Source organism: Octodon degus, unplaced genomic scaffold (genome assembly GCF_000260255.1).
Source record: "Octodon degus isolate 3935 unplaced genomic scaffold, OctDeg1.0 scaffold00052, whole genome shotgun sequence".
NCBI lineage: Eukaryota > Metazoa > Chordata > Mammalia > Rodentia > Octodontidae > Octodon > Octodon degus.
In genome coordinates, this window is record NW_004524628.1 from 5,946,268 (window position 1) to 5,959,307 (window position 13,040).

The following is a 13,040-nucleotide window of genomic DNA, read 5'->3' on the forward strand; positions in this document are numbered from 1 at the left end:
ATCTAAAAAGCTGTATATACTTTAAAAGGACAAAAGAACATAATTAACATTTTTACAGCAGAATTTTCTTAAGCATCACAGTAATTATTAATCTCCGTTCTTTTTATGGCGAGTAAATATAAAATGTGTTCTTTGCATATAACTATAATTACTTGGCTGTTGAAGATTTGAGATTCAAAGTGTAAATGGACATCACTTTTTATATACGTGAATTTAAGGTGGGAGGAGTAAAGAAAATCCAAAAGTAAAAAAAAAACCACCTGTTCTTACCTGGCAGATTAACAACTAGCTGACCTCGAATAAAATCATCTACTTCTTCTGGTTTTAGGTGGTACTGCCCATCTGGCTTGGCTTTCCTAGTTGCCATTCTAGCCAGGAGAATATTAGAACCTATGAAATTAAGAAGAAAAAAAATCATTTAGTATCCATAATTAGCTTTTAAATTTTTAACAAAGATTATCTATAGATAGGTATGTTTCATAACAAATTTCTAAAAATGAAAATGAATATACAGTTTTGATCATTTGAAACAAGACACCAGGAAGGGTTCAGTTAATTAATCCAGATTACAGCCAACCACCTGGTTGCTAAACAAAGGTTTTGTTCTAAACCAAGGACCATTTTAGGGAATTAAGAGAGAGAAAGCAGCCAGATCACTGAGAGTGGAAGATCAGAGTGGTGCAGGCTGTCCCCACCACGGGACCTGGGTTAGGGAAATGAGTCCAGGACAGGGAAAACGTGTGATGATCCTGAGGGCACAATAGACTTCAAAACAAGGCCAGCAAAGAGGCCCAGGTGGTAAATACAAGCCAAAAGAGAAGTAGAGGTGAGGCGTGACAGGTGCAGCTAGGCAGGTGGAGTGCAGCAGGGTGGGTCGTGGGCAGCAGGCTGGCCACCACTCTGCACAGGGAGCTTTGTGAGTCTAGTCTCCCACATACCGGGGAAGGGCTCTATCAAGGAGGTGGGGGAAGATTTATACGTAACTATGAATTTTCCTAGGGTAATACAGGTTCGTGAGGAGAAAAAGTTATGTCAAAATGACAAAGGTAGTAAGTTTTAGGGAAGGAAGGGGAATGCAAGCATCACATGGGATTTTAGCTTTAATTATAGGCTTCAGCATAAAGAATTACTTATACTATCATTTGTAGGTTAAAAAAGTAAGTATAATTAAAAACAAAACAAAAACCCAAACTATCTGACACTAGAACACAGAAGGCAAGTCCTAAAAGAAATGTGGGAAGGACTCATAGATCCAAAGCAGAGAGTAACAGACCAACTGAGGCCTGGAGGAATAATGCAAATGTCCTACTTACACTGCTTGTATTCCCAGAGACTTATCGGGGTCTGGCATCTTAAAAGTCCGGCTGGCTGAGCAGACTAGCTGCCAAGCAGGAGCATGCATCCTGTAAGCAGGCTAGCCTTCCCTAACCACCTTCATTCAGTCACCCCGAGTCCAGGTACCAGGTACCCAGAGCCCATGAGTGACTCAGAGCCTTCCAGGATTATTCAAAGCAGTCAAACCCAACCTGCTTTCTTTGCCCTACCTTGCCTTTCCCACAGGAAGCCCAGGCACAGACCTCAAAGCCCTTCCCAGGGCCACCTCCTCACCCTCCTCAAAGCTCAGCATGGTGCATCCCACCTCTCAGGAAATGACCAGCTCCCCTTCAGGCTCATGAATTGTGGTTGGTCATCTCTCTTTAAGGCCCACTGTACAAAGGAGCAGGGAACTTTAGATAGAGAAGGGCTTCTGAATGAGAATGGAGGGATACTGGCTGGATGTGACAATGGCAAACCAAGAGAATGTTATCTAAACCTGCCAAGCCTATGGCAAGAAAAGGACTATCTGGGTAATGTTAGGTACAAACCAACACAATCAACCAAACCAGGCATTCTCATGTAAGTAGATTTATTGGGGACAGCAATTAGGCTGCTGTCTAATGGTCCAAGACAGCAGCAAACAAGGCAAGGCACAGGCCTTTTAAGGAGTGGGGAGGGGGTTGTGAGCTGGAATAGCTGAGGGACAGCTAATCTTGGCAGGGCTATCTGGACTGTGGGGGACTTTTAATGTTAACAAAGGAGAGTTTCTGTGGTTGCTTGCCCAGGTCAAAGTCAGGTGGACCTGTTCTGCGTGGGGCTCTGGGTGGAGCCATGGGGGAGAGAGATTGGGGGCAGGGTGCCTGGGAAACTAAGAGCGGGAGTGTTTGGGAAGGGCGCCTGGGATGAGTCCTGACCTATCAGGTAATAGGCAGGCACTGAGTAGGATGAGAGAGGAAGGGGCAGAAGGAAGCCTAGGTCTATCAGTGTCAGAGGGCACAGCTGCAGGAGTCAACAGGTGGTGGAAACAAATCAGGGGCTCCAAGGTGGAATGGAGAGGAGCTGTAGACCAGTGACCTTGGCATCAAGGCAGGAACTGAAGGACAGAAAGCAACAGCATTTGTGCCCTTCACTCCAAACTCCACACTGCTATGCTACTTTCAAGACAGCTTCTGTTCACTTCGGTACACGAAAGCTGTGGACAAATGTAATCCAATTTCCACCATTTGTAAAGAAATATTCTAACCTGTTTCACTGCAAAAATACTTGATCATCAATCATTTATTTGCATTTCCAACAGTTTTATGTACTGCAGAGGTGCAAGCAGGGTGCAACATGCTGTGAGCTGCGAATGACTCCTGAAAGCAGTGACTTCCAAGGGTCCCAGCCCAAGTATTCTGAGTAATGAAGAGTACAAATTAAACCAGATTACCAACCAATTCCAACAGAGGCAGCACATTTAGTCTTGTCTTTGATTTCCATACGGACAGCATTTGCAAATTCATCAGGAGTGAGTTTGGTCTCTGCGAGGATCTCGGTGATGTCTACCAGTGCTTCATCGCAACTCACAGCTTCGATGCTATGAGTGTAGCTGTCAACACAAGCAAAGGCAGTGAATTGCAGCCATGGCCGCCATCTGGCAGACACAGTGTTGCAAAACAGTCTTCTTATGCTATCTTTCCTTAGCACTTCTTCACACGACTTAAAATACTGAAGAAAACAAGCATTTTAAGTGAATTGGCCAAAGGGCCACATAGCCCCCTAACTTCTGACTGCAAAGTTAATGTATTTTCTTTTCCAAATTTGTTATTAAAAACCACAGAAATACTCATTCTAATTTGTCTATATTAAGAATATACTTCTGTAAACTTCGAATAGTTGCAAAGTGGTGGATGAATCTGAACTGTCAAAATATTTTTAAAAATTTAAACACTTTATAAGAAAACTTACTTAAAAAACAGAAAAAATATACAAATCAATCTAATAAATAAATTGCTGCTCTCCTAAAACAAAAACACACACACTTAACTATTCTCTAAGAGAGACCAGGGATGCAGGGCTGCTGCAGCACAGAGGGGCTAATCCCCCTGAATGCAGGTCTAGCAGACTCCTTTCCACACACCATCACAGAGAAGTCCTGTTCTTTGTTAAATGTGCTCCATGATCTACTCACATTAAGAACTTGCTTTAGTTAGCTAGAGAAGAGGCAAAGGAAGACAGGAGTTGAAATGTGGTTCCAATGCTACTTAAACACAACTACTATGAAACCACACAACAACTGAATCAGAAATGAGAAGCAAAGGGAGGCCTCATGGCTAAGAATGCATTCTCAGTAACTCCCTGGGTTCTCAGTAATCCCCTGCCTAGAAGGGCCAGCCTCATCTGCTACCTACTTCTTACTATAGGTTAAAATGTATATCAAGACACTAATAATTCTAGAAACAAGTAGGTACTGTTTAGAACAAAATAAAAACAAATTAGAACAAAAGGGTATACCTGATAAAAGCAATGGAAGATGTGTGAGACAGACAGAATCTGTACCTGAGATAGGATTTCCAAAGGTATTAGTATAATTGTGTGATTCTTCTCCCTGAGAATGGAACTAAGCCACTAAAAATGCCTTCCCACACTAAAATTACTTCAGGACTAGTGCTAATCACAGTTCTCCCTCAAAACTTCCTGGCCTGAAGTTTAGCCCAAGTCTGCTCTAGCAGTTGACACCACTGCTCAGCTCAGTGCCCATTCCCAGCCCTCACCTGGGAGCCCTCACTGACCTCAGCCTCAGAACAAAGCTAAAAGCCCGTCGCATTTGGTGACACCATCATTCCTATATTTGGGGTCGCAACACCAGCAGGGATTGACCAGCTTGCCATGCACCACTAGACCCTACGTACTGATGCCAGACAATGTATCTCTATGCTTTCCTCTCCTACTAATGGAGAGGTTCCTGAGAGATCAGAGATCAGGTTATTACTCATCTTGGTAAAACCAGCAGCCTAGCAGCCAACCATACTTACTACTACTGAGATCACCTATTTTTGAAGCACAGCATGACGGGAAAGACAGAATAAACACAAGAGGGAAAGAAGTCTATCTCCTGGAACATCAGTGCAGCCCAGGTACAGACAACCCTTGGCCCAACATCCAGACACCTCTTTTGATATAGTTTTGTGGATGCTCAGCATCCATTTGTATCATTTGTGCCTGTTTTCAACTTACAAAGAGTTGAGCAGTTGGGTCAGAGACCTTTTCCGGCCTTTACAGAGAACCTACAGCCATCTCCTGCACTAGCACCTGCACAGGATATAACAGACATTTTCAACTCCTTTTCTCAAACCTGCTAAGCATTCCCAGAGTATTACTGAAGACTCACCGCATCTTTTAAAATAACAGGACTTAAAAGTGTCTCTACTTGGGCCGGGGAGATGGCTCAGTAGAATAAGTGCTTCCCTAGCAAGCGCAAGGGTCTGAGTTCAATCCCTGCTTCCACCAAAAAAAATAAATAAATAAATAAAATAAAAAGTGTCTCTACTTGTTATCAACCCAGTAACTCTAATTTTGTCTACTTTGGCGTCGGGGGGTCACCTCACTATGTTGGCCAGTTTGGTCTTGAATTTCTAGTCTCAAGCAGTCTTCTTCCTCTTAAGTCTTTCAAGCAGCTGGCACTATAGGTACCTGCCACAGTGCCCACCTCCATCAGCAAATTTTAAAATGATCACTCAAACGTCATATAATCAGGTTAAAAAACAAAACAAAACAACAACAACAAAAAAACCCACAAGCATTTGTCTGTGTAGTTCGAGGGTGGGGAGGAGATGGTGGTGGCGGCTTAACGTTTTACAGGGAGAGAATCACACCTCACATCTCTACCAGGGAGCACCCTAACAATTTCAGAAATGTATAAATGCCCCTAGATCAGGGCCCCACTGCCTGCAACTGCCCAAAGAATGCTATCAAGCCAGGATGCAGAGACAAGTCTAGCAAAAGTGACTGTGACATTGCTAAAGACAACTGGATTATCTTTAATATTACATAAAAGTGGGATAAAAGACATGAAAATATTATACACTGTACCTTGCCAATGTTTCATACATCGTACGTGCGACTTCCTTATATGCATGAAAATCGTATGGAACAGCTTGAAGATTAGGACACAGCTGTTTAGCATGTCCAAAAAACATTCCATTCTTAATACCAACTTGTCTAGAGAGAAAAGAAGACACAATGGATGTTATACTAGGAAGTCTTAAATTACACTGAAAACCAAGTATCAAATATGTTGATATTTCCCCATGCCACTAATACACAGTTCCCTTTCTCATCAGGGGTTAACAATAAGCATTAAGAAAACTTTCAGGTTTGTTTCCCCCCAAATAAAAATCACAGTTGCCTGACTTGCACAACTGACATCTCTCATCTGTATCTGGAGACTTTTCCTGACACTTGACCTCTGGCCCCTTTGCAGAGATGCCAGCATGCCATATGCTGGTGATACCACAACCACCACAGAGCAGGAGTGAGCTGGCAAAAAGGTCTTCTCCCCTAATACACGGCTCGGCTTGGCTAGGGTTCATCCCCCAAAGACAAAGAATATAGACGCAAGAGCTACACAAAACAGTGTTATGTGACAAGCAGACAAAATGTACTCATTCTATTACCACCCAATTCCCAAATGACCAATTCCATGCTCCTGAAGTGGCTCCACAGTGGTTGAGATGCCAACAGCATTGTATATGGTAGGACATCACTCTGGGCAGGAGCCAGGGTTCCAGAACTTTGAGGGACCTAATTGAAAATGGTAAATTTTAAATCTACTGTGTGTCTCAATGCCCCACATTACCTTTGATATTTGGAGCATTCAGCACAAAACTATAATTATGAAATTATACATAATTAGTAGTAAAATTCCATTTTATCACTCTGTAAAGAATCAAGAAAACATATTACAGTAAAAACACAAGCAAAATAATAAAGCAATGTTTCACCAGATTATAGGATATTACATAATTTGATCAAGGTTATTCTATACATTCATTCAATAAACATGCACTAACTGCTTAAGACAGAAGGGTCACTGACTGTAGAAACATAGCTACGAAATCCTTACATGTCTCTGAACATTCCCCCAATATTCAGACCACCAGTAACAGCCAAGAAAAAGCCCTCTAAGCCACTGAGAAGTAAATGCAAAAATCAAATGCATTTTTAGATATACACAAATAATAATCTATCGCACTATTCAGTCTCTAGGGTAGTTATTTAACCTAGTAGTAATCCAGATAGTTAGCTAATAAGGGAAAGAGTTATAGCTAAGGAAGTGAGGACTGACAGAGTATGAGACAATTCTTATATTTATTCAACAAATAGTGTGTCAGGCACTCTGCTAGGTCATTGTGGCTATGAGGGTGACCCCACACCTATCCAGGAAATCAACAGACCTGCTTGTCAATGCAGGGGAGTATGTAAAGGGCAGCACAGGTGTGTATGTAAGAAACACAGGACCTGAAGAACTTACTGGAAATGCTAAGCAAAGAAAACGCCTATCACTGAAAAGGACAAACTTCAAGTAATAATAATGCTCGATTTATAGGTTTAACATACAAAATCTAAACTTACAAATTAAAGGTAATTCACTTTTTAAGGAAAGTGTTACATAATGTTTTTGTACTTACAATAATTTCATTTTCAAAATTTCCATTTATACAAAAATTTTCAGAGGCACAGTACTTGGAAAAATACAGTGCATCTACTTAGGTATTCATGCATTTTCCTGGAAAGAAAAGTTTAAGACCACTAGACACTACAACGAAGTAACAAGGAAAGATAAAGGTTTCCCATAACAAAAGGAAGCAGAACACCTTAAATTTTTACTTGAGAAATTAAGATTTTACAGAAAAGTTTAATGTGGCCCTCCAACAGAACAGTTAACATGTTTCTGCAAGTATGAACCACTGATGGAACATACATGATTGTCTCAGTGGGTGGCTTGTACCACTGGTGGTACAAACAGTTCTAGTCACTTTTATTGGTCTTTTTACTAACAAAATTAATAAAAAAAACCACTCAATGGATAGCCAAGCATGTACCACCCGGTTATTTAAGCTACCCAGCAATGAGATAGATAAATTATAGCCCCATCATGAATGTATTTTAATACACTCCTCCCACCTTAATTCCCACACAGGTATTAGATAAAAATCATCGATGCTGCTCATCTTATGTGCATCCTAAAAGACAGTTTATATCTCCTTCAAGTCCACAAAGCATATTCTTACATGCAATATGCTTTGCTCAAACATGACATTTGGTGATAGATTAGACAATATAAAAATTAACAACTAAATCACTACTATGGTCCACTCAATACACTGAAAGATATTCATGTCCTAATAAATCAAAATCATAAAGGGCCCTTACAAAAGTAAATGAAAATAGAGGTTTAAAAATTGATTTTAGAAATCTGTGATTCTGGAGTAGTTGTGTATCATTACCTATCCATCCACATACACACCTCAAATTTACTATACACGCAGTCTGTTATTTATGGTAAGAACCAAAGACCTACAAACACAAACTCATTTGTAAGACCTACCACCTCACAGTCTCAGTCTATCTTTTGCTGACTTCATTATCAGCGTACATCTATGGAGAATGCACCAATGTACACAACTGGGATAGCTTTCCCCACGCTCCAATCCCTATTCCAATCTCAACATGTTGGATAAAATTACAATACTTTAAAAAATGTATTTGGCACAGGGTCTCACTACAAAGCTCAGACTCATAATGATCCTCCTGCTTCAGCCTCCCCAGCACTGGGATTACAAGAGTGTGCCACCATACCCAGTCTTGCTGGCTGACTTGGCATGCACGGGGCAGGACTGGCACGACACGCAGTACGAGGGATCAAACCCAGGTCCTTAAGCTTGCCTTGGCAGGTAATTAGACTGCTGAGCTATCTCTGTGGCCCATATAATTCTTTTTAAAATCTTTTCACATACAGAAAATATAGCTATAGCTACTGCACAGTCCCAAGGGAAGGCAGCAGTCCCCAGAAGTTATTTTCTAACTACCTGTGTTAGGGATAACTTTCTAGAAAATGGAAAATTATAATTACAGGACAAAAACTCCGTAAGTTGGGTTTGTTTTCAACTTACATAAAATTCATTTTCATCTCTTTAAATATCAACACCTGGCACTATAAATGGCCTTCTGCCTAGTGTTTAGCACTCACACATCTCACCCCAGTTATGCTATGAGACCTTCAGTGTGACTATCGCCATCTGTGGGTCAGAACAAATGCATCACCCAAACACCAAAGGCCTATAGCCTGAAGTCTGGCTCCCAGAGGGCAAAGCCGTCAGGAACTGGGAACATTTCTCCTGGTGGGGCAGGGCCCAGCACTCATCTTGGGGTAACACGGTAGAGGGAGACTCTGCCAAGGCAGCACAGCGAAGGTGGGGCTCTCATTTCACGGAGCAGCAATGCCAAGAATGTGCTGCTCGCATTACTGCTCCCTGTACACACTGAACACAACCCTCCAGCACCAGAAGCACTGCTCCTAACGGAGTGGAGGAAGCTGTCAGCCTCCTGAGTACAGCAAACAGCTCTTTCCACCTGGGCTAACGGAGAGCAGCACCAACCATCCCAACTGGCAGGAATTTCCCTCCGTCACCACTGACTGACTAGGTTTCAGTCCTGTGGCCACATTATTAACTGATATGAGAAAGATGAAACAGTTCTGTTAATGAAAAAGGCAAAGTCCGCATGGGAGTAAAAGTGTGACATACAATTCAACATAACTGCATTTTTTTAAAACTGCTTTCATACTTAAATACCCTTTTAATAATATAGGAAAAAACTTAAACTAATCCATGTTTACAAAAACCACTCATTAATGATGCTAAGCTTAATTTTTTTTTTTTTTTTGCTCAGATTAGACTTGCTTCAATAAATGATATTTTGAATGAAGACTGAAAAATGCAACAGACTTAAAACTACTTCTCTTTGTAATAATCAATACTTTTGGGCCAGCCAAATAGCTCAGCCGATTAAAGCACTTGCTTAGGCAGGCAGACATAGGGGCTGAGAGTTCAATCCCCGGGCCTGCCATGCCGGCCCCGCCCTGGGGCACACTGAGAGGGCAACTGAGACGGCGTGGTGGCGCACGCTGTAATCCCAGCACTTGGGAGGCTGTAAACAGGAGGATCACTATGGGTCCGAATCATGCAGCGAAACCCTGTACACCCTGTCCTAAAATACAAAAAAATTTTTTAACACATACCAACCATGTGTAAGCACCTGCTGTGTAATAAACGTAAAAATGCCTGAGTTCAGTTACTGAGGAAGAAATGCAAAGATTTTGCTTTCCAGTTAATTACTACTTCCTCTATGACTATTCTCATTTTTTAAAAGAATTTTTTTTAAATGAGTAAAATATCTGTTTTTTCCTTTTTCATTAAAGGTGCAAATTTAACCAGTGTTTAAGTTTACTGTAAGATAAAGACTGACACACAAAACTGGGGCGAAACAAACTAACACTTTTAACCCTATTCTAGTTTTAAGTGAAAACATTTAGGCAAGACTGCATGAAATTACTTATAATTTAAAAAAGTTTTAACAAAGAAATCAGGGACTTTTATAAAGAGGTTTACCTTAATCAAAAGAAAAAATTAGAATAGCTAAACATTAAGACCTCTCATTCAAAAAAATCTAATTCTTTAATTTCACGCTTCAAAATACAGTAAAAATGACAATGCCCAATTTCTTTTGGTTTCTACCACAGGACTTATAGGTTCATACGGAACTATTAAAGTTTAATGAATTGAAGAGACTACTCACTAATAACTATAACATTTAACTTTTACATACCTGGCTTCATAACTACAGGAAGCAATTTCAGCCTTTGACAAAACAGAATCAATTCCATTTGTTTGTAAAGAATCTTGATTCTCCCACATCAATGAATCTGGTATATCTGCTTTGAAATAATAAAATTCAATAATTACAATTTAAAATTTTATTTTCCTCCACTTATACCTGAGAAATTCATTTGCCATTATTTCATATACAAATGTTTAAATTCTAAATATAATTTTCTCATTTATTAACTCTTTAACTGTAAAATTATTTATTTTTATTATGTTTATCAGTAGTCAGATGAAAACATACTGTAATAAATTGTTTGATTTTAATAGAAATTTTAAAAATATACACCAAAAAGTAAAACCAAAATATCCTGTAATGCAATCCCCTGAGGTAAACAAGAATAGAAAGCAATCAGGGAGATGAACTCCCTTCTACAGCCTAAAAAGGCTGTACAACTTCTGCAGTGGGAAAAAGTTAGTAGAAGAGGAAAGTGCTCTTGGCTGTTTCCTAAAAGAGTGAATGCACAATATAAAGCTAATTAACACATTCAACGAACATCAAATTCCTACCAGCCACTTGATCAAACAAGGTTACATGCCAGAAAGGTTTCATCCTAAATTTAAGCTTTTTCTTTTGAATGCACTTCAAATAACAACTTCACAATATTACAGTATTTCCCTTTTCATGTTTAATTAAAAAACATCAAGTGCAATCCTAGTGGCAACTGCAAACTCAACCCTCCCTAAATAATACAGCTTATCAGTATTTAAGAAACAAACCAAATGTACAACTTTGGGTTGTACACGGTCTAGAGACCCTATTGGCAGTGTGCCACTTCCTGTACCATTTTTATTTTTAACTTCACTAATAATTGATAAATAGATTAAAATAAAACTTTAGTCACATGTCTCAGGATAATATCGCTAAGTTACAAGAAGGGGATGAGATCAGCATTCTAAAAATGATTTCAGCTGTATTTCTACAACACTAACAAAAATACTATTAGTAAAGCAAACACAAAACCAAAATATATCACTTCAACAAATTCAAGACAAACATCTAAGACTATACTGTCAAAATACAAAGCTAACAAAAGCAGCATTTCTCTTCTGCTTATTTAAGACTTAATGATCCATGTAAAATCAGCCAAGTGAATGCACCACTAAGAAAAGATGGCAAAGTATCTGGCTTCATGGGCTAAAATAACTGTTCCTCATTTAACCAGTAATCATTAGCATCTTTTACCTTACTATGCAATCCACAAAGGCATTTCCAGATTACAGCACTCAATCTATGCAACATAAAAGCAAATCAAAGGCAGGACTGCCATCAGAGAGTAAAATCCTACTTGCATCAAAAAAGGTAATGTGAGCCATGGTTTCTGATAGTTCGAGTAACATATGCTATACTGTTACAAATTCAGACAGAATACAGAGCAGAGCATCCAGTGTTTCTATCAGAGTTTATTATTCTAATCTTGTAAGAACCTCAGAATTGTCAGTAACAGTCCAACAGAGGGTGCCACTACACCAAAATAAAGAAGTGTAGAAGCCTGAAAAGCCATAATGAGTTATACCTTAAAAGTCAGGGTTTGTGTGACTTTTATATTGGAAAGGCTAGTCAACCTGAGTCCATGCCTGTACATTACAGAAAGCACATGCTCAAGGTGAGAACAGTGGTCCTTGTGCACCCAAAGCCCTGGTCTGAGAGACAACACCACTGTGTTCCTCTTCACTGGGCTGGCTGACCTGTTCCACAGTGCAGCAGAGTACGTGGGTCCCTCCACCAGCGGAGTGAGTTGCTTCCTGTGAGATTCAAGGAAATGCAGGGACACACTGTCCTCACTGGAGGGTAAAGTAGAGAACTGCTCATCAAAACTTGACAAACTAGACGGGCACATGGAGAATGTGGAGGAACGCTTGGAGAAATCAGAGGCCGGGACCCAAGTCTGTGAAAAAGAAATCGCTGAGAATAAATCTATGACTAATACGATTTTAAAACTGCTGTTCTTTAGAATGAAAACTGAAGTTGTTGAAGAGACAGGAAATATCTGCATCCTGGGAATCCAGGACAGGGGTCAAAAGCCCCAGCCATGCTATCCAGAACATAAATGCTTCCAAATATAAGCCCATCAATGAGAAGTGTCACTGCAGGGCACTGAGGATGCAGCTGCCAAAGGGAGCCACAGATGGATGAGAATACCCTGGTTATGAGCATTTCTATGTTAATAAGAAAGCCAAGTTTCTAAAAAAGATCCAAGACAATTGTTTGTCCTAATACTGTGCAGAAACATACAAGACAAAGCATTAGAGCTGATACTATTTTTAAGCTAGTGTGAAAAAGCTGAAGATTCTAATTCCTAAACCAATTCATAATATTTTTAGTTTTCATGTCATGTCTAATAACAGAACCTGAGAAAGATTGGGAAATAACAAGGAAAGAGAAACAAAGGCAATGGAAAAATAAGTTTTGACTACAAGCTTAGTTGCAAGCAAACTTTATAATAATGAACAATCTATTCCTTTTCTATGCAGTAAATATTTTTGGATGGGCCAAAAGGCTTAGGATATAAAAGTGAATGATATCATTAAAACAAGAATTTAAAATCAAAGTAACATCATTGTCTTCTCCAGTAGAGGAAAATCTACTTTTGAGTATTCAATGGTAAGTGAAATTTCAGTACTTCTCCTAGTATGTTCCTTCTGGTGTATCACTTAGATGCAGAGGTGAAGGGGATGTGAATTAAAAAAAGGTCATTAACATTATGAAACTCCAAATTCAGTGGATACACAGATGAAGACAAGCAACCAACTACAATACTGTTAGTGAACCATTTATGGTTAGACAACAGTGAAAGA

General features: G+C 39.7%; 1 protein-coding gene across 9 annotated transcripts in view; it reads right to left on the reverse strand.

Annotated features, from left to right (window-relative positions):
- The window catches only part of Rev1 (REV1, DNA directed polymerase), a 102,999-nt gene that overhangs the window by 15,955 nt on the left and 74,004 nt on the right, over positions 1-13,040 (reverse strand). For 4 of the 9 annotated variants that reach the window (XM_023717379.1, XM_004633193.2, XM_023717380.1 and 1 more), the window contains 4 exons: positions 10,186-10,294; positions 5,389-5,517; positions 2,751-2,905; positions 271-390 (listed from right to left, as the gene is read on the reverse strand). In XM_023717379.1, coding sequence (XP_023573147.1) covers positions 271-390; positions 2,751-2,905; positions 5,389-5,517; positions 10,186-10,294 — 513 coding nt within the window. Of the gene's footprint in view, positions 1-270; positions 391-2,750; positions 2,906-5,388; positions 5,518-5,972; positions 6,058-6,154; positions 6,972-10,185; positions 10,295-11,930; positions 12,128-13,040 lie in introns of those variants that run through there. The other 5 variants (XM_023717382.1, XM_004633194.2, XM_023717384.1 and 2 more) reach the window with 5 other exon arrangements.